The sequence below is a fragment of the Ostreococcus tauri genome, assembly GCF_000214015.3.
Source record: "Ostreococcus tauri WGS project CAID00000000 data, contig chromosome 01, whole genome shotgun sequence".
In the NCBI taxonomy this organism is placed as follows: domain Eukaryota; kingdom Viridiplantae; phylum Chlorophyta; class Mamiellophyceae; order Mamiellales; family Bathycoccaceae; genus Ostreococcus; species Ostreococcus tauri.
This window is the reverse complement of record NC_014426.2, coordinates 349275-368634: the sequence shown is the minus strand read 5'-3', so window position 1 is coordinate 368634 and position 19360 is coordinate 349275. Positions and strand designations below refer to the sequence as shown.

Here is a 19360-nt window from a genome sequence, read left to right as displayed (position 1 = left end):
TCTCCATCGCTCGATTCCACTGTCGTCCGCTCCCACGTCACCTGTTTTCGATGCGTGGCGCTTGTCAAATTTCTCAAATTTCGCGGTTCATGACTCAAGCCGAGTCTCGTAATATCACAAATAGGGCTTTGAGTGGCGCCTCGGAAAACGCGAGCCCGCTCCCCCGTCGCTCGAATCCGCCTTTCTCAGGCGCGCGGAAGTCGACCTCGTGAGCCATGGTCCGAATCTCCGTCTTGAACGACACCCTCAGTACGTTTATCATCGACGTAGTGACTCGCATCGACGTCTCAAGCGTCGCGTCGCGCGTGAACGCGACGACCTCGCTCGAGCCGACATCGTTTTAGGGTCTCGAAGACTGACCTCGATCTTCCATCGCGCAGAGTCGATGTACAACGCGGAGAAGCGCGGGAAGCGTCAGGTGCTCGTCCGCCCGGTTTCCAAGGTGGTGATCAAGTTCTTGCAAGTGATGCAAAAGCACGGTAAGTGAGAGCGACGAGCGGAAAGACGAGGAGAGAATGGAACAGGGTTGATCGATCGAGCGCGGCGCGGGAGAAGAAAACTCAATTAGCACAGACGCTGACGGTATATTTTTTGCGCGCGATAGGCTACATCAACGAGTTCGAGTTCATTGATGACCACAGAGCGGGTAAGATCGTTGTCGAGCTCAACGGTCGTATCAACAAGTGCGGCGTCATCAGGTGCGTGTGTTTTAGGGTCTGAGCGCACGCGCGCGCGGCGCATTCGTTCTTTGAACGTTGGCGCGCGCGTCATTGAAGCAACGATCGTGATTGAAAAGACGCGTTTACTCACGAATACGGACATCGATCGGTAGACTGACGTGAAAACGCTCGATTTTTCGTCCGCAGCCCACGTTACGACTTGTCCCACCACGACCTCGAGGACTGGGTTGGTCGCCTCTTGCCCTCTCGTTTGTTCGGTGTGATCGTGCTCACCACTTCTTCTGGCATCATGGATCACGAAGAAGCGAGACGTAAGAAGGTTGGCGGTAAGGTCTTGGGCTACTTCTACTAATCGCCGTGGAGGGGAGAAATAGAGATCATATAGAGGGCTCGGCGAGCGGGATGGAGCGCCTCGAAAGATTTTAGAAACATCAGTAGGTGGATGTCATACAGTGTGAAGTCTGCCGTCACAACGCCTCGCCTCGCGCGCGCGTCGTTTTCGCTCGATCCTAGTTGGCGCGCTCGTCGTTATGAATTGGGGACCGATTGTGTTCAAAGATCTGTCGGCTACACTAGTTGCCTTCTTGGAGCCACTTTGCGGCGTCCAACGCGTAGTAAGTCAATGTCAAGTCGGCGCCGGCGCGCTTGATGGCGATCAAGGATTCCAAAACGGCGTCGCGCTCGTTGAGGTAGCCGGCCGCGGAGGCTGCCTTGAGCATGGAGTACTCACCGGATACTTGGTACGCCGAAATTGGGAGCGTGGTGCTGTCTCTAAGCGCGCGGATGATGTCTAAGTAGGCGCCCGCGGGCTTCACCATCATGATGTCCGCACCCTCTTGTTCGTCGAGAGCGGCCTCACGCAAGCACTCCCGGAAGTTAGCCGGGTCCATTTGGTATTCAGCCTTGTCCTTCGGGATCTTCCAGTCCTCGTTGCCTGGGCGCGGTGCCGACGCCAAGGCATCACGGAACGGGCCGTAGTAGGCGCTGTTGTACTTGGCCGTGTAGCTCATGATGGAGACGTTGGTGAAACCTTCGTCATCGAGCGCTTGACGAATCGCACCGACGCGACCGTCCATCATGTCGGACGGGGAGATAACGTCGGCGCCCGCGCGAGCCTGAGAGACAGCTTGCTGGCACAGGTAGTAGACAGTTTCGTCGTTCATCACGACGCCGTCGGAGCGCACCATGCCGTCGTGGCCCATGGTGTTGTAAGGATCGAGCGCAACGTCGGTGTACACCTCCAAATCCGGGAAAGTGTCCTTCAACAGCGAGATCGAGCGCTGCGCCAGACCCATCGGGTTGAAAGCCTCCTTCCCGCACGGCGTCTTCAGGTTGTCCGCCGTCTTCGGAAACACGACGACCTGGTTCACCCCCATCGCGCGCGCCTCGCGAACCTTCTTAATCATTCCGTTCTTAAAGCTCAATCGCTCCTGTCCCGGCATCGACCCGATCGGGACGTTCTCATCGCCCTCGTCGTGGACAAAGATGGGATAGATGAAGTTGCTCGGCGTCAGAATGGTTTCCCGAAACGCCCGTCGCACCGTATCCGATCGTCGATTACGTCTCGGTCGCTGCGGCAAATCTTGCGGCGGCACCGTCGGTGCTCCTACGTCACCAAATCAATCATCATCGTCAGTCACCCGCGTCGTCCCATCGCCCGCGTCCGTCGTCGCCTCGCGTGGATAAACCTCTCGAGCGCGCGCATCCGACGTCGCACCTTCCGGGACCTTGGGCGCCGTTCGCGTCGTCGGCGGCGCGCGCGCGTTGCGCGGTTCCGTCGCCGCGCGGCATCGCACGCGCGTTCGCGCGCTCGTCGACGGCATCGTCGTCGTCATCGCCATCGTTCGCGTCGTCCCGCGTCGCGCGATCGCGACATCCTTCCCATCGATCGCGCGTTTCGCGATCCGTCTCGCGTCCATCTCGCGCGATGGGCGATATCGACCGCGAATACGAGGACGATCGCGGGCGATCGCCCATCGCGGCGGCCATCTGATGGATTTAGGGTTTAGGGTTGATGGACGCCATCGGATGGACGCCATCACTGCACGCGATGGGCGATATCGACCGCGAATACGAGGACGATCGCGGGCGATGCACGCGATGGGCGATATCGACCGCGAATACGAGGACGATCGCGGGCGATGCGATGGGCGCGATGGGGCGACGGGCGTCGCGTCGGCGTCGGCGTCGACCGCGCGCGAGTGCTCGCCGCGCCGCGTCGGGGGATGGGGAAGCGGAAGAGCTCGGCGCCGCCGCCGAAAAAGGTGGCGCCCAAGGTGGACACGCAGTTTACGTGTCCGTTTTGTAATCACGACAAATCCGTCGTCGCGCGATTGGACAAGACGAGCGAAAAGGGCATGGTGGAGTGCGTCGTGTGCGGACAGCGGTACACGTGTAACATCACGCATCTGAGCGAACCGATCGATGTGTACAGCGATTGGATCGACGCGTGCGAGCGGGTGAACGCGAGGGAGGGGGAGGAGGAGGAGGAGTAGGGCGGAGGCGGGCGAACGGCGAGACGAGGCGCGAGAGGCGCGAAATGGTAGGGCGACGATTGTAGTGGGGAACGATAAAAACATACGTCGTACGTTTGTTCGTTCGTTCGTCGCGGTATCGATGGGTTTGCGCGCGCGACGCGAGGCGACGTTTTCACGCCGTACAAATTACAACTCGAGCGCTTTCGGTTTCACGCTCGGACCACCGCGATAGAGCTGAATGGGGATCGCACGCACCGCCACCGGTTCCTTATTTCCTGGATTGATCGGCTCGAACACGCAGAGCACGCGCAACATGAAAGATATGCTAAACGTCGCTGCCTGCACGCTCGGACACGTGAACAGGCGTGGGATGACAAAGTGTATGGGAATCTCCGTCCCCCGCGCGCAGTCCCCGTCGGCCACCTGCGTGAACTGCACCGGAGACGTCTCGCTCAACGCCTGCCCTTCGCTCGTCGTGCACCCCTCGATGCGACAGAGCTCAATCTCGATGGCTTTGAGCGGCGCCGCCGAGCGCACCACCGTGAGCGCCCCCGTGATCGCCTCCTCCAAGAACCAGCTCGTCTTATCGAAATATCCGCGTACGAGAAACCCCTCAGTCGCCAACGCTCCCGGTGCGGGCCCTAAATCCTGCTGTTCCTCCGTGATCTCGAATTCCACCCTCCCGCTCGCCCGGACGTTTTCCGCGTCCTCCTCATCTGGCGTCGACTCCACCAAGAACTCGCACATCCCCGTCGTCAACGACCCCCCCCGCAAGATCGGCCGCGCGACTTCCGCATCGATCGCGTACACCACCTGCGTGTTCTGCCCGTGAAACGTCTCGTACACGGGCATCGAAGCCGGAAACGCGCGCAACGGGAACGAGAATGGAAATTTGTGCACCCCCGTGGCCAACCGTCCCGGCGGCGCCAACACCGACTGCACGTCCAGAACGCTCACGGGATCGACCGACGTGAACAATGCCTCCAACATCGTCACCCGTCCCTCACCCACGCGCATCGCCACGCTCCCACACGCGGTGACGACGACGCCTTGATGATTAAACGGTGCGTCCTCTCGCTCGATCGTCGCCACCACCTCTCCGCGCACGACGTCCCCGGCGCGGTACTTTGAATCCACGGCGTCGAGGAAGACATCCACGCGCGACATTCCCGCGCGCGTCGACGCGTCGACGCGCGCGCGCGCGTGTGCGGCAGCGCACACGACACGACCCGTCGTCACACGTCGACTCGACGACGTCGAGTCGACGACGACCGACGACGGACGCGCGCGCGCGCGCGACGGACGCGCGATCGCTCCGTCGTCGACGTCGCGACGCGCGGCGACGGAGGCGCGCCCGTCGACGGGGTGGACGCGTCCGTTTCGACAGATCTCGAGCGTCGGCATCGTCGTCGTCGCGATCGCGATGGCGTCGAGCGCGTCGAAGCGCACGCGGGAACGACACCTCGTGACGTATAACGATCGCGAGGAGACGCCGTTGGAGCACGCGGTGGAGGAACACTGGGACGAGGGGACGAGTCTGCTCAGGAGGCTCCCGAGCGAGGCCTCGGGCGTCGGGCACGCGTTCTTTCCGGTGTTGGAGGATTGCATCTTCGTCGGACATCTGATGACGGATTTGGATAGCATCGCAGGAGCGATCGGGGCGGCGCATTTGTACGACGGCACGCCCGCGCGGGCGAGCGAGGTGAACACGGAGACGACGTTCGCGTTGGAGACGTGGGGGGCGGAGCTTCCGGGCAAGGTGGAGGATCTGTTGAGAGAGACGCCGGAGCGAAACGTGTGCCTGGTAGATTTTCAGCAGCAGTCGCAATTGAATCCGGCGATTCCCATGGCGAACATCGTGGGAGTGATCGATCACCACGCGCTGCAGTCGAACACGATCGTGACGGAGAAGCCCATCTTTGTCGATATTCGGCCGTGGGGGTGCATGTCGAGCATAATAGCGCACTCTTTCGCGGTGCAGAGGAAATTCCTCCCGAAAAACATCGCTGGGATGCTGTTGAGTGCGATTTTGAGCGATACGCTCAATCTCAAGTCGCCCACGACGACTGAGTGGGACGAACGCATCGTCGCGATGTTGGTGCAGTACCTGCAGGTGGAGGACGTGAACGAACTCGCGGCGAAACAGTTCCGAGCGAAGAGCCAATCCTTGAATCTCATGACCCCTTACTCTCTCGTGAATGGTGATATGAAACAATTCAAGTTCAATGGCGGTGGCGATAAGACGTATCTGGTCGCGTATAGCGTGATCGAGACGACGGATGCCGAGGCGAGTCTCTCTCGCGCGGCGGACATCCTTCCGGAGATGCGAGCCGTGAAGGTGGCGGAGCCCTCGATAAATGCCGTGTTGTTGGCCGTTGTGGACATTGTGAATTTGCACTCTACACTGCTCATCTGTGGGAGAGTCGAGGCGTCTCTCGCCTTGGCGGCGTACGGTGGAGAGCTCACGGCGGACGGCTCGATGCTTCAACTCGCTGGATTAGTCAGCAGAAAGAAAGATTTCGTGCCGCCCCTGACGAAGGCGGTGAAAGAAGGCTGGGAGCCTCCACAACTTAGCGTAGAAATAGGCTCCGCATTGGACCTAAATGGGTTGCATCGAACGAAATCGATGCTAGATGTCCCACATGGAGAGGTCAGCGTGGAGTACACCGACGATGTTCCGTCTGGTTTGCTCGTGCGCCGCGACGACTGAATACGCCATTGACATACATTTGAATGCATTTTAATCACATTTCATTACAGCTACCTCGTTGTTCGCTAATATGTCACAGTTCGTCGCGTCCCACGTTGCGCTCGGCGACGAATCGTCTCGTTCTTTAGAACCTTCCTATCCGCCTCTTCCTGTACCACCGTGCCCTCCGCTTTCAAGAAGTCTCTCTCAGACGCGCAGTTACCGAAGACTCGCGAGAGTAATTTCCGAAGCTCCGATATATCTTCATTGCCGTAACGAGCGACGATCATCTCCAACAAATGCCCGTTATCGACTCGTCCGAGCATCACTCGCAAAACCTCGTCCAGTTGCTCGTCCAACATGTCTCGTACGCGCACGTAGTCACCGTCACCCAACGCCAAAAGCGACCGAACAATACTATCGAGACATGACCACCACATCTCCTCACCGTTTTGAACGCCGCTGGATACTCTTCGACACAAAGCGATGGCAACCCGCAAGCTTTCGCTCGCTTCGATGATGAGACCTTTCATGAGGCTCTCTGCAGGCGCGGTCCTCGCCCATTCTGCGCCACCCGTCGTTGAGAGCTGTATCATGGCTCGCACACCGGTCGAATAGCTAGACAAATGAATGGACAGAGCTTCGTCGTGTTTACCGAGCGCCTCTAGGAGGTAGGCCAGGGCGTCCATGACGTTGAATTCTCGACAGTGCTCCAAGCATTGAGCCTGGTCCAGAGACTTCCCGCTTTCGCTCTGCAAGTACTTCAACACATCTTGCGGCTCAAATTGGCACATCAAACGGAGGTAAAGCTCACTCATTTCCGCCGTGACGATGGATTTCGTCGACGACACCAACTCCGCTAGGCTCATATTCTGCCCTTCACTCATGACACCGCCTCCATGAACAGTCTCGAGAACTTGACGGAGGTACTGAAACTGCAACACCGGTTCGGAGGAGAGCGCTCGTAAGACTTCGTCCTGTGCGAGCGGGAAGTGCGCGATCGCTATGCGAGCGCAAACATCTGCCGACGTACCCGCCAGTGCAGGCATGATTGCGAGAATTTCTTCATAAAACGATTTCGCCATCTCAGCATCCAAAGCATGAGCTCGCGCCACCGCTGGACCGGCGTTCACTTGCTCTGCCATGACTTTCCCTGCAGTGGCTGTTCCGAGAAGTACATCCACGTAGTGCACCGCCGCGTTCGGTCTATGGGCGTCTCCAGCCAGAGTCTTCAGCGCACTGATGTGATCCCCTGACGATATGTGTATCACGGCCTCGGCTTGGGCGAAATGTGCACCTCGCGCAAGTTCAAGCATTCTGCTCTCATCGCTCAACACGATGTCTTCTTCAATGCGACGCGATATGATCAACACCATCGCATCCTCTCTCTTTTGTGCGTCGCGCTTCGTCGAAGTCAAGGCCAGCTCTTCGAGAAGCTCACGCTCAATCTCTTGCGAGACGGCGGCGCGGCCACTGCCGACCAAGCTAGCGGTGAAAGTTAGGAGTTGTGATCGACTGGACGTGTGACCGCCTGAACCGAACGCATTTGCAGTGAGAACCGCAACTTCGGCAACGATCTGTGATGCCATGCGATCACACTCCTGACGGTCAACGCCCATGATCTCGATTTCACTTGCGTCCCAGTTCTTCAAAAACTCCGCCATCACGTCGGTGGTAGCCTTGGGCTCGATGAGGAAAAGATATAGGAGACGCAGAGGCGGTGGTTGCGTAGAAGCGCTCTCTCTCTCTATGAGTTGCATCGCAGTCATCCACGTGTTGACCGCTATGGACTCCTTCGTCGATTCAGAAGAGGTGAATGTAGACACGTCAACAGGCTCAAGCAGAAACTTCATGACTTCAAACCGAAATCGTGCGACGACGTCACTGGACAACTCGTCGCCAACGATTGGGAATCGCTCGCCTCGGATAGTCTTGTGAATGAATAGCAGAAGTTGTCGAACGCGCACTTTGTCTCCAAATGCCGGCACAAGAGATGCTTGAAACATCGCCTCAATAGGTGTGACGAAATCATTCAGCGCCCGCGTGAACACGTGAGCAAGTGCGCTAAACATGCCATGGTGCTTGCACAGTCGAGCGATTTGGTTCAGGTCAAGCGATGTGACATCCATGTGTAAGACACACTTCTCAATCGTGTCCGCCTCCCCGAGCGAGGCATAGTGCTCCACGAGCGCTTGCATTACCTCGGCAGGAAGTGAGCGCAGCTTGTCCGTTAGAATGTGAGGCACCATGCCCTCTAGAAAATTAGCTCTACACTTCGAGTTGAGGAAGGCATCGAAGACTGCGGGTGCATACACTTTATCCAGCGCGTCAAAAACGAGTAATAGCGCAAATATTGCGCGTGTCAGATTTGCCAAATATTCTGGCTCCTCATTTTCATCGACGCGTGAATACGCATCAAGAAATGATGGGATTTCGCTGATGAAGGCTTCCACCACGCGCATTCTCGTCGTTTCGACATCTGCATACTTCTTCGAAAGAGCCGGCCACAAGGGTAACTCTTCTGCATAAGCTTGTAGCAACGTATCAAATGCGCCGATCCAATCTTCATCGAGCTTTTTGGCGCGCACGCGCTCGAGCCATCCCAAGAATTTGCCTTGACGCAGTCGGGACGGTGAAAGAATGGCAATATAAACACCGTGCATCGTAACGGATCCATGCCAGTTCTGAACGCGCTCAGATCCAGCATCGTTACCCGTCACTCCTCGCACAAACTCACGTGGCACGGGCGGCTCGCCAGTCGGAATCCGTTCTACAAGCTCTCCGGATGGCGTGTAAATCAGCAGCTTATTGCGACTGCTGAGAATGCAAATCAAATCTTGCGCGAGCCAAGCCGCCGCAAGCGCCGTCGTCGAGGCTTCTGAATCCATCTTCCAGGAATGTATGATTCTCGAAGTATTTGACGCGCGCTTCGAACGCTCTTCTCCCTTGTCAGGTGCTGGTTTTACCGATTCAACATCGACGGCAAGTACATACACGCTTGCGCCCCAAACGACAATGAGATTACACACCTCCACACCTTCGCGCATGATGATGTCTTCGGCCCATCTCGGACTCCAGTGCATGATGGGAAGTACACTGGATGCCATGTTCGGTGGCCGAACGATCTTAGCAATGACTTCAGCCTTGGGATTCAATCGCATGACGAGCACTGCGTTCATCGTGTTCAGCGCGACGATACCTGCAGAGTCTGCGACGCCCTTCGTCGCGCTCGAGGTCTCACCAAAATAAGAACTCACGACGCCATTCTCATGCTCCTTCAAATCATTGACATCCACCGTCGCCGCGCTAGGAAGCGCTTGTGCGGCGATCACAAAAGTGCGCTCACCGAGAGAGCTCGACTTGACTCGAATCACGCCCATGCCGAGCGGAGAAAATGTGTGATGAATGACGAGACCGCCTTCTTCAGACGACACGACGTCGACCGCACCGCTAGAGTTCGCCTTCGCCAGCATCACGAGCGCCACGATAGGCGTGCGATGAACGCCGACGACCGTTTTCAAGATTGTTGGATTCCGTTTCACGTCCCACAGTGTGAGTCCACCGTCGTCGTGACCGGCCAGTAACCAATCGCCGCGCTCATCGAAGCACAGGCTCGTGACCCCAGGCGTGGCGGAGATTCCCGCGAAATTATTCGCCGATCTCAGGATCGACATCGTCGTCTCACCGCTGGCGCCGCGCTCAAGAAAAATGAAACCACCCTCGGTGCCCACCGCGACGCGCCCGCCCGCTCCCGACGCGCAGCACATCGCCCGTCCCGCATCCACCGTGTCCATCATCGCATCCGTCACGCGCCGAACGTTCGAAAGATCCACCACGCACCCCACCGATCCCTTCGCGTTCCCAGCAGACCTCCGTTTACCCGACCGCGCGCGAAGCCGAAGCGTCTCCAGCGCGCGTCTCGCTTCCTCTCGAGCATCCGTCGCGGACGTCGACCGCGCCCCATGGATCCCCTCAAACGCCCTCGCCTCTCGCGCCAACGCCACGACTAACCCATCCTCGCTCTCCGACCCCTCTCCTTCGCCCTCTGCATCGCTCGAATCGCGCTCTCTCGCGTCTCCGCGCGCGCGTCTCCGCGCCGCCCGCCGCACCGCCGCGCGCACATCCTCATCCTTCACCATCGTCTCTTCGCCCACCTCGAGTCGCTCGACCGCGCGCACGGACGGTATCTCTCCCTCCGCGTTCGCGCCATCGTCCTCGGCATCGCTCGACGACGACACGAGGAGGTCATCCACTCGTACGGAATCACACGTCTCGTCATCATCGCTCGACGTCAACCCATCGTCCTCGCCGCCGACGGGGGCCCATCGACGGGCGCCCATGATGGGCGTCCACCGCGCCCGTCGCGCGCGGCGCGCCCGACGATGGCGCGCGAGAATGCGTGCACGCGAAGATGCGTGGATTTTTATCGCGTCGTACCGCGGCATCTTTTCTTTCGCGTCGCACACCTCGGCGCGCGGCGTCGATGACGGACGCGCGCGTGGGAGAGCATGGAAAGCTTCCCGTGACGCGCGTCGACGCGTCGTCGTCGTCGAGGGATCCGAGAGCGCGCGGAGACGCGTCGGGACGCGTCGACAACGCTCGACAGAGTGATGACGGTCTTTTGCGTCGACACTGGACGAGCGCGCGGGCGCGACGGGAGCGGGAGAGCCGGGCGTCGACGTCGAGGTCGTTGTTACATAACACGATCGGATCGGGGGCGCTCGCGACGAGCAGTGCGTTTGCGCGAAGCGGGATCGGGCTCGGAGTCGTGAGCGCGGCGGCGGCGTGGTACCTGGCGACGCTCACGCTGCACGCGCTGTTGTACTGCGCGGCGTCGAGAGACGTGTGGAGTTACGAGGAGTTAGTCAGCGGGGTATTAGGGGAGGGTGGACGGAGAGTGACGCGGATATCAGTGGGGTTGTTGCAGTTCGGCGTGGTGGTCGCGTACGTGAACGTGGTGGGCGATACATTTTTTGTCGCGGCGTCGAGCGGGATTTTGCCCGCAGGGACCGAGCCGACGCGGGAGCGCGTGCTGTGGGCGGTCACGTTTGGGGTGTTTCTCCCGCTCGCGGTGTTCGTGAAGTCTCCGGAGAGGTTGACGAGGATGGTGAACTTTGGATACTTTGCCACGGCAATGTTTGGCTTTACGCTCGTCGTGCTCGCGTTGAGACGGTTCGACGACCAGCCGACGCCGACGCCGACGCCGACACCGACGCCGATACCAACGCCGACACCGACGGTAACGATGTGGAATCTGGATGGCCTGCGGGTGGTTTTTCCGATCATGATTTTCAATTTCGCCGCGCACGTCATGGTGTTCCCGGTGCTTCAGACGAAGCAAGGCATAAAATCGCCGTCTCAGATTGTCGCCGCGGCGGACGACACCATGCTTTCTCTTTTGATGTTTTACGTCGTCACCGGTGTGAGTGGGTACATAGCGTTCGGATCGAACGTGAACGGGAATATATTGCGTAATTTTGGCTCAATCGGCGGATGGCTCGGCGTGTGGGCGCGACTGGTGAAATTTTTATACGGGATATCATTGTGCAGTAGCGTGCCGATGATTTTCAAAAGCATGCGTGCGAGCACGCCGCGACTAATGCGTTACATTTCCATGGTTACAGGGCAGTACTACGAGATCGCTTTCGACGTGATCGTGCTATACGCCTGCGCCCGACTCGCGACCTCCATCCCAAACATCCAGCACGTCATCGGCTTGGTGGGGAGCACGACGTGTTCCATGCTTATGTTCATCCTACCCGGAATAGTTTTCCTCAAAACGTATCCCTCGTCGAGCGGTCATCACTCAGTGCCTAGATCGCCAGTGAGTACGACGCGAAGTATGCATGAATTCACGCTATTAGCCAGGCTTGGGCAGGGAGTGCGAGCGAGCGCACGTGGGATGATTATTTTTGGCATTGTCTTCGCATGGATATGCACAAAGAGTACTTTACAATCGCTGCGCGAAGAAGCGGAAGTCGTAGCAATCATTCAGCGCTTTCTATCCGCTCAAAGTGCTCTCCGTTCGAGAGTGCAAGTTTACGACAGGATTCTCACGGCGGCGACAAAGTTTCGACGAATTGCGCTCGCCGAAAAAACCGTCTCAGCTCTCTCAATATCTGCAAAGTCTACGAAGAGTAGCGTCATGGATGCCGAGTTAAGCGTGACCAGAGCACACGACCAGAGTAGAAACGTGGATTCTATGCTCGACTCAGAGCTTCCTGATCCGTTCTTGAAAAATCAGGACGACGAGTTACTTGAAGCCAAGGAGAAGCTCACGGTGGCTGATGGAACTTTGAAGAACTTGAGCGAGACTTTGCGAGAGGTACGAGAGACGCTGAAGGATATTGATGTCGAGCCAACAAGCAAAGCAAAAGATGGCAGTGCGAAGAAAGACGTTGATACTCGTGATGCTGTCTCCGAAACGTACGAGCACGCACGTGAGGCGGACAAATATCTTGAAGAAGCGCAGCGCACGACGGAACGTTTCACGGAGGACGTAGATGACGACACCCACGTGATGGATTCATTGTCGAGCGTATCCAACGAAGTTGAAGAGACAAGTTCTCGCGTAGACGAGACGCTTGAGACCTTGCGCCAGGCCAAGGCGACAAAGGCCGAGGAAGTGTTACAAGCGGCTGTTGAAGTGGTGGAAGAGACGAACAATGCGGATAATCTTATAGAGAGCTTACGGGACAGATCTGTCGACTCTAGCCAGGAAACGAATGAGTATCTCGTCGAAAAAATTGTCAACGTGTCCGATTCTGTCGCCGAAAAAGAGGCGCAACGCATGGTCGATGCGGTGATGCAAAGCAGCTCAGAATCTGACGAGGCGGTGCGGAAAGCGGGTGAGATTTTGTCTGCGCTCTCCAGTGCTGCGACGTCCTCCGACGAGACCGTACTGAAGAAGTTCGTCAATGCCACGATAAATGGGACCCGTGGATAATGTATGTGTACAATCATTCTTAATACAACAACAGTAGCGATTTCTAGATGCATTTGAAGCGACTCTCATGTGGATTCTCCGACTCCCGTGACTTCAATTGCTTTACCCGCTTGTCTGTAAATTACGACAATACCATCGAGACTGACGCGCCAGTCGACTTCACGCTGGCTATTACTGCAAGCTTTCAAGCGTTGATGATATGATCGAATGTCCCGGCTCAGTACTTGAGTGACAAACGCAATGAACTCGTCGGCACTTTCGTACATCGACGACTTTTCGCGCGCGTGCCAAGCCGCCCGGATTGCCGCCTCGCCAACAGCCGTGAAACTTACCTCGTCCACGGTCAGTGGGCCATCGCCATCTTCCAGGGCGTTTCCTACCCAGTTCGGTGCTCGCGCGCTCGGAATACAATCGCTGTATGGAACGTACGGCTTGATGTCTAATATCGGCGTCCCGTCAACCAAATCCGCCCCCGCCACGTCCAGCGACGTCCCGCGCACGCGAAGGATCTCCACCAAACTGAGACCAATCGGGCAACTGTTACACGGCCGATGAGGCGTTCGCGTCGCCAGACACCCTCGCTTCTCTCCGTTTAGTCTCGGCACGCGTATCTTCGCCCGAGCCGTCGTCCGCCGCTGCCCGCGTCCGCGCCCATCGTCCACGACCTCTCCCACCCCTTTCCTTCCCAGATCCGTGTTCGCGTGAAATACGTAAATCAACCAACAGTGCGTGAACTCCTCTAACCCATCCAGCGCCGCGCCCGAGACCCACTCGCGCTCGAGCTCGACTCGTCCTCGCGCGAGCGGCACGACGTTCCCCTGACGCGGCGTCCCCGTTCGACGATCGAACGCCGACGCGAACGTCCCTATCGGACGCGCGTCGTACGACGCATCGCTCGATCCCGTCCGCGCGTCCTCCCTCGTCCGTCGCGCGCACCTCCGAGCGCGCTCGAGCTCTAACGAGACCTCTCGCAAACGTTTCTCCGCGCGCGTCCGTCCCGCGCGCTCGCTCGCGCGCGCCCGCGCTAGCGCCGTCGCGCGCGTCGACCGCGCGCCCAGGACGTACGCGATCGCGGCGACGACGCACAGCGCGATCGAGGGCGCGACGGCGTCGAACGCGAACCACATCGTCGTCACACACTGCCGCGCGTTCGCGCCATGCGTCGCGCCCTCGCGCGCGTCCTCCACCGAGCGACGACGACGTCGACGACGACGACGTCGACGTCGTGCGCGAGCGCGTCCGCGCGCGCGTTCGCGCCGAGAGCGCCGAGAGCGACGACGATGTGGTCGTCGCCGAGAACGCTCGCGACGAGAAGCGCGTCCACGTCGACGTCGTTCGCGTCGACGCCGTCGCGCGCGGCGTGGACGTCGACGACGACGCCGCGCTCGATCTCGATGCGGTTCAGGACGTACGCGAAGAAGATCGCGGTGAAGAAGGGCACGGGGAAGACGTCGACGAAGATCAAGAGCTACTCGAGCTACAGGTTCAGGTTTAAGATGTCGGGGAGCGGGAGGAAGATCATGCGGAAGCAAAAGGGGAAGCGACACTGCGCGTTCGCGAAGACGCCGAAGCGACGGAGGATGCTGAGGAAGACGACGACGGTGGACGCGACGTTGGTGCAGCCGATGAAAAAGTTGGGGTTCTCGTGAGCGGGCGCGAGCGCACGGCGTCTCAAATATAGTGGTGCGGGTAGATTCTTGTAAGCGATTGTGAAGAATAATCAACGAGTACTTGTGAGTGGGGTATTACACACGAATTCGCGGCGTCTCGAGACGTCGTTCGTCGTTCATCCGCGAAACGCGAGGAGGAGCGCCGGGCGCACGTTGCCGGCGTCCAGAGCCGAGGCGTTGGACGACAACAAATTCGGTTGTTCCACGACGCGCTTGAGCGCTCCCTTGTAAGCGATACCGGTTTCGGCGGTTTGATCGAACAGCGCGGCCTCGAGGTTGAGCGCGGCGCTTCGCGAGAGTCCGTGCTCCTGTTCGAGGTATCTCGCGACGCGAAGACGCGTCGCGTTGTGCGCGGGCTCCTTGGGCACACCGCCGGCGCTCGCCACCTTCACGACGGGTTTCGAAGCGGGTGCCGTCTTCGCGAACGTCTCGGCCAAAATTGAAGGAAGCTTAGACTTCGCAGCCGCCTCAGGTATGGGTTTCTCTTCTACGTCTTCCATCTTGACATCCGCCTCTGGCGCTACCTCTTCCTTCGCCACGACAACCTTTTTCACCTCTTCCACTGGCTTGATCGTCAACAAGTTCACAGCAGACGTGCGAATAAGATCAATCCACTCCGTCGTCACCGCCACGCACGTCTTGGCGAAGTCTACGAGGGACGGATCCTGAACTTTGCTCGCCTTTTTCACCGTCTTGGTGATCAGCGTCTCCTGTAACATCACCGCGTTCACGCTCTGTTCCTGAATGTGTCTCGCCGTTTGCTTCAACCGTCGAACGACGCGATTTGCATGCGAGTTTGCGTGATCGACCTTGGCCTGCGCCGCCTCCATCGCCGTTCTCGCCCGCTCCAACTCCTCTCGCGCGCTCGCGCGTTCACCCTGCGTCTCCTCGTACGCCCTCAATCCGTCTTCCAGCTCCGCCTTCAGCTCTAACAACTTCGACGTGCTCGACGGCACCTTGATCACCGGCTTTTCGATCTCCTTCCCCCGCGCTCTACCCACCGTCGGCTTCTTTCCCTTCTTTTCCTCCGCCGGCTCCTCCGCCGGCGTCTCGGCCTCCGCCGCGTCCGCCTTCTTGCTCAGCTTTCGCTTCTTCTCCACCGGTTTCGCCCCAGCCTCCGTCTCCGCCTCAGCCCCGTTCACGCGCGCGTCGTTCGTCGCCTTCTTCTCCACGTCGTCGTCGTCGTCGTCGTCCTTCTTCTTCTCCACCGCTGTTTCCTCGTCCGCGATCTTTTTCCGTCGCCCTCCGCGCTTACGCGTCGCCACGACGTCCTCGTCCGACGCCTCCGCGGCATCCTTCGTCTTCGCCATCGTCGCCTCGGTCGCCTTCGCCGCCGCGCCGCGCGACGACGCCGGACGTTTCCTCGGCGGCATCGCGGTGCGTCAGTGACTGGCACGCATGCCGCTCCGAGCGCTCTCCTTTGAGCGCTCGAGCGTTCGTGAGCTCGCGCGATGCCGCGCGGTGTTCGCGTCGACCCGCTCGACCGCGTCGAGCGTCGATGCGGACGCCGAGGCGCCGGTGACGAGCGATGCGCGCGGGGTGAAACCGAACGCGAGTGAAATATTAGAAAAAGCGCGCGCGGCGCGACGTACGCGCGATGCGCGCGTGACCGCGAGCGCGCGGGGACGGAGGCAGCCGTTTGACGTCGATCGACCGCTTCGGGGAGGCGGCGCGTGGGGTTCGGGTGGGGCGTTCGCGTACGGCGGCGAAAGAGTGAGCGCGCGGACGAGCGCCGAGCTCAACCGAGAGATCATGGACGCGCAGTACCCCGAGGAGATCTTGGAACACGTGCGAGTGCGGTCGCATTTATACAACAGAGTGAACTGCGCCACGGCGTGGCATCGATTGGGACGAACGTCGAGGGTGAACGGGCGGCCGCGCGGGTGGACGTCGGACGAGCGCGTGGCGGAGCTGGAGGCGACTACTCGGCGCTTGATGTCGACGTTTGCGGTGCAGAATCTGACCAACATCGCGTGGGCGTGCGCGGTGTTGAAATATAAGCCGCGGGATGATTTGTTGGGATCGATCGCGGCGCGCATGGGGGAAATGGTTGCGGAATTTTACCCGCAGGCGCTGTCGAACGCGCTGTGGGCGTACACGGTGCTCAAGCATCCGCGCGCATTCGCCCTGGCCGAAGCCTTGAAGCCGGCAATATTGGCTACTTTGCCCGAAAACCCAGATGATGAGTTGAAGCAGGCCGAGAGCGCCAAGGATGGGGTTTTCAGCACACAGACGGTGTCGAACGTGTTGTGGACGTATGCGACGTTGGGAGTGCATCCTGGAGTCGAATTGTTAGACCGCCTGGCGGCTTTTATCCTCAAGAGCGCAGGAAGTTTTAAGGCACAGGAGTTGTCCAACTCGTGCTGGTCGTACGCTCGCTTCGGACATTATCCAGGCGATGAGGTGTTACAAACTTTCGAGCGATGTCTTCTGGAACGAAGAGAAGAGTACACTACGCAGGCGTTGGCAAACACATCCGTCGGGTTGTCGTATTTCGGAGGATCGGGAGAAGGAGGCCTGAGAAAACTCTTCGACGACATCCCTCCTTCGTGGTTTCGACTCCGCGAAGGGAACTCTCAGGACATCTCCAATATCGTATGGGCGATCGCTTCTGTGGGCGCGTTCGAGTCCCAGGTGTATAAAGCCGCGGTGCGTGAACTGTTTCGCCGCGATGTGACCGATTTCCAAGACGAGGGACTTAAGGCGTTGTTCCACGCCCGTTTGATGCAGCACGACTTCGCTCCCGACAAAGATGAGGTCGATGTCGTCTACCCTGACTGGGTCGCGGATAAAGGTCTCAAGCCGTGGCTCGAACAAGCCGAGGATACTCGAGTGAGCACGTTTCAGCAAAATGTAACTGACGCGGTGAAGCGAGCTGGATACGAACCAACCATGGAGGCGCTCACGGAGGATGGACTGCTGAGTATGGATATTTGCCTGAACGATAAGAAATTGGCTATAGAGTGCGATGGACCAACGCATTTCTACTCGAACGCGCCCGAGAAGATGACGCAAAAGACGTTAATTCGTAATCGCCATCTCGAGGTGCGCGGATGGAAGGTTATCATGATCCCATATTACGAATGGCGCGAGGTATACGTTGCCGGCGACCTCGAAACGAAGGCGTACGTTACGAAGAAAATACGCGAGACGCTGTAGACGCTTAGATGATATTGTAGGTGCAGTAGACAAGTATTACTAAATTCATCAATCAATGTTGTTGGTAAGCTCCAACCTTTCTGGCTTCACATTTTCAGCGAGGCCGTTCAGTTTAGCGTGCACACTGCTTCTAACTTTCTGCTCAGAGTCCCACGCTATCATGCGTCTCTTCTTGAGAGGGAGCATCGACGTGGGTGTTCCAGAAAGCTTGGCTTTCTCGGCTGTGGGCGGTGTCGGCGGCGTCGTTGTGCCAGTAGCTGTACCGGTCGCCTTCTCCATCTGAGCCCTTTGTCCCGTAGTTCTCTTCTGTTCAACCTTCACTTTGGATTCAGGTGCATTCTTCAGTTTTGCGTTTACAGCAGAAGATTTCGGTCGTCTCTGCCGCGGATTGGCTCGGTACGCCGACATTTCCTCTTCGTTCTTCTCGCGCGCGTCATCTACGGCTTTGGCTAGCACCCGCAAGATTTCGTCTACTTTTTCAGGATCCACGATACCAGACGCCTTACCACCGAAGTCACCGCACGCCTTGCACGTCGTGGTTTCGGTGCCGCCAGCTGAGCCGCGAGCGCTCGCGTTGGAAGCCTTTTGAGAATTGTTGAAACTCTTCATGCAGCTCAAGTGTGCGATAGCACCGCCACCGCGGCACGCACATGCGCGTACCATCGGGGCGTAATCACCATCACAATCTTCGCAACCGCACAGGCAGCAAACGACGATGCGTTCGTTTTGAAGAATAGAGACAACATCGTCAACGGTGCCGAAATGGTTGCCTTGTATCTCGTCCTCCAAAGGCAAACGCGCATGCTTCTTTTCTTCACTCGCAAAGTCGAGCACGACCACCGACTTTTCGTCGCGCCGAACGCAACGTGAGCACATATAATCCTTCGGAATCTCTTCTTCCGCGTGAATGTCGCAGCAAGGGCCGTGTTCCCACACCCCACACGTTTCGCACGCAACCATGAAACCATACTCTTCGTTGTCGCCGCATGCGCAATCGATGACGTCATCTCCCATGATTCCACTGTACGCGTAATGATGCTTTTTAGCGCGCGTCGTCGAGCTCCCAAGACCTGCCTTCTTCGGCCCATCCGTGCACTTTGATCCGAGAACCCACGCGTCGAACGTCGCCGTGGTGGTGAACTCCGCCGCCTTGGTCCTCGCCGCGGCTTCTCCGCTCTCGTCGATGCGGAAGCACATCGTTCTCGTCCCCTCGACGTCATCACCCCCCCCCCCTCCGTTCGCGCTCGCGCGCGCGATGACGGTCCAACACTCCGCGCCCGTGCGCTCGTTTCTTCGTCTCGCCACGCACGCGTCCGTCCCTCGTCTCCGCGCCCGCGTCCCCTCCGAGTCATCCCTCTCCAGCGCTCGCACCACCGCTCGCGCGAACACCGCCGTGTTCGCGCACGCGTTTACACGCGTTTCCATCCTCCCTCCCTCCCTCGCATCGCCGTCGTCCGTCGACGCGCGCGCCGGGCGATTCGCCTCGCCGCGCCCGCGTCCCCGCCGCGCCTTTCGCCCCGCCGCCTCGATCGCTCGCGCGCTCGTTCGCCCGCGCGCGACGTCCACGCCCGCGCGATGGACGTCCTCGTCGCCCGCGTCGGTCGCCATCGCGTCCACGGTCGTCGTCGTCGTCGTCGTCGTCGTCGTTCGCGTCCGCGGGGCTTTTCGCCGAAGCGCTCGAATCACCCGTCGACGCGCCCGCGCGACGCCGTCGTTCGCCCGCGATGGCGCGCACGACG

At 59.0% G+C, this 19360-nt stretch overlaps 12 protein-coding genes across 12 annotated transcripts; 6 read left to right on the top strand and 6 right to left on the bottom strand.

Annotated features, from left to right (window-relative positions):
• Nucleotides 1-215: 215 nt before the first annotated feature.
• On the top strand, nucleotides 216-1032 carry OT_ostta01g02400 (Ribosomal protein S8; the record flags this gene model as incomplete). Its single annotated transcript, XM_022985315.1, has 4 exons — nucleotides 216-249; nucleotides 381-479; nucleotides 605-698; nucleotides 867-1032. 4 exons carry the CDS (start codon nucleotides 216-218, stop codon nucleotides 1030-1032), a joined length of 393 nt encoding a protein of 130 aa, XP_022838205.1.
• Nucleotides 1033-1252: 220 nt separating this feature from the next.
• On the bottom strand, nucleotides 1253-2521 carry OT_ostta01g02390 (Porphobilinogen synthase; the record flags this gene model as incomplete). The annotated part of the gene is made up of 2 exons (XM_003074249.2): nucleotides 1253-2286; nucleotides 2398-2521. 2 exons carry the CDS (start codon nucleotides 2519-2521, stop codon nucleotides 1253-1255), a joined length of 1158 nt encoding a protein of 385 aa, XP_003074296.2.
• A 384-nt stretch (nucleotides 2522-2905) lies between these two features.
• Nucleotides 2906-3175, top strand: OT_ostta01g02380 (Transcription elongation factor 1; the record flags this gene model as incomplete). The annotated part of the gene is made up of 1 exon (XM_022985314.1): nucleotides 2906-3175. The coding sequence occupies one exon, from the start codon at nucleotides 2906-2908 to the stop codon at nucleotides 3173-3175; it is 270 nt and encodes an 89-aa protein (XP_022838204.1).
• A 168-nt stretch (nucleotides 3176-3343) lies between these two features.
• OT_ostta01g02370 (Vacuolar protein sorting-associated protein 26) lies at nucleotides 3344-4324 on the bottom strand (the record flags this gene model as incomplete). Its single annotated transcript, XM_003074248.2, has 1 exon — nucleotides 3344-4324. The coding sequence occupies one exon, from the start codon at nucleotides 4322-4324 to the stop codon at nucleotides 3344-3346; it is 981 nt and encodes a 326-aa protein (XP_003074295.2).
• Nucleotides 4325-4580: 256 nt separating this feature from the next.
• Nucleotides 4581-5867, top strand: OT_ostta01g02360 (DHHA2; the record flags this gene model as incomplete). The annotated part of the gene is made up of 1 exon (XM_003074247.1): nucleotides 4581-5867. One exon carries the CDS (start codon nucleotides 4581-4583, stop codon nucleotides 5865-5867), a length of 1287 nt encoding a protein of 428 aa, XP_003074294.1.
• A 65-nt stretch (nucleotides 5868-5932) lies between these two features.
• On the bottom strand, nucleotides 5933-10186 carry OT_ostta01g02350 (Clathrin, heavy chain/VPS, 7-fold repeat; the record flags this gene model as incomplete). Its single annotated transcript, XM_022985313.1, has 1 exon — nucleotides 5933-10186. The coding sequence occupies one exon, from the start codon at nucleotides 10184-10186 to the stop codon at nucleotides 5933-5935; it is 4254 nt and encodes a 1417-aa protein (XP_022838203.1).
• A 143-nt stretch (nucleotides 10187-10329) lies between these two features.
• OT_ostta01g02340 (Amino acid transporter, transmembrane) lies at nucleotides 10330-12792 on the top strand (the record flags this gene model as incomplete). The annotated part of the gene is made up of 1 exon (XM_003074244.1): nucleotides 10330-12792. One exon carries the CDS (start codon nucleotides 10330-10332, stop codon nucleotides 12790-12792), a length of 2463 nt encoding a protein of 820 aa, XP_003074291.1.
• Nucleotides 12793-12857: 65 nt separating this feature from the next.
• On the bottom strand, nucleotides 12858-13919 carry OT_ostta01g02330 (Uncharacterised domain UPF0066, YaeB-like domain; the record flags this gene model as incomplete). The annotated part of the gene is made up of 1 exon (XM_003074243.1): nucleotides 12858-13919. The coding sequence occupies one exon, from the start codon at nucleotides 13917-13919 to the stop codon at nucleotides 12858-12860; it is 1062 nt and encodes a 353-aa protein (XP_003074290.1).
• Nucleotides 13920-13949: 30 nt separating this feature from the next.
• Nucleotides 13950-14441, top strand: OT_ostta01g02320 (Ribosomal protein L35; the record flags this gene model as incomplete). Its single annotated transcript, XM_003074242.2, has 1 exon — nucleotides 13950-14441. One exon carries the CDS (start codon nucleotides 13950-13952, stop codon nucleotides 14439-14441), a length of 492 nt encoding a protein of 163 aa, XP_003074289.2.
• A 137-nt stretch (nucleotides 14442-14578) lies between these two features.
• On the bottom strand, nucleotides 14579-15772 carry OT_ostta01g02310 (unnamed product; the record flags this gene model as incomplete). Its single annotated transcript, XM_003074241.2, has 1 exon — nucleotides 14579-15772. One exon carries the CDS (start codon nucleotides 15770-15772, stop codon nucleotides 14579-14581), a length of 1194 nt encoding a protein of 397 aa, XP_003074288.2.
• Nucleotides 15773-15860: 88 nt separating this feature from the next.
• OT_ostta01g02300 (RAP domain) lies at nucleotides 15861-17621 on the top strand (the record flags this gene model as incomplete). Its single annotated transcript, XM_022985311.1, has 1 exon — nucleotides 15861-17621. The coding sequence occupies one exon, from the start codon at nucleotides 15861-15863 to the stop codon at nucleotides 17619-17621; it is 1761 nt and encodes a 586-aa protein (XP_022838202.1).
• Nucleotides 17622-17669: 48 nt separating this feature from the next.
• On the bottom strand, nucleotides 17670-19229 carry OT_ostta01g02290 (Zinc finger, PHD-finger; the record flags this gene model as incomplete). The annotated part of the gene is made up of 1 exon (XM_022985310.1): nucleotides 17670-19229. One exon carries the CDS (start codon nucleotides 19227-19229, stop codon nucleotides 17670-17672), a length of 1560 nt encoding a protein of 519 aa, XP_022838201.1.
• Between the last annotated feature and the right edge of the window lie 131 nt (nucleotides 19230-19360).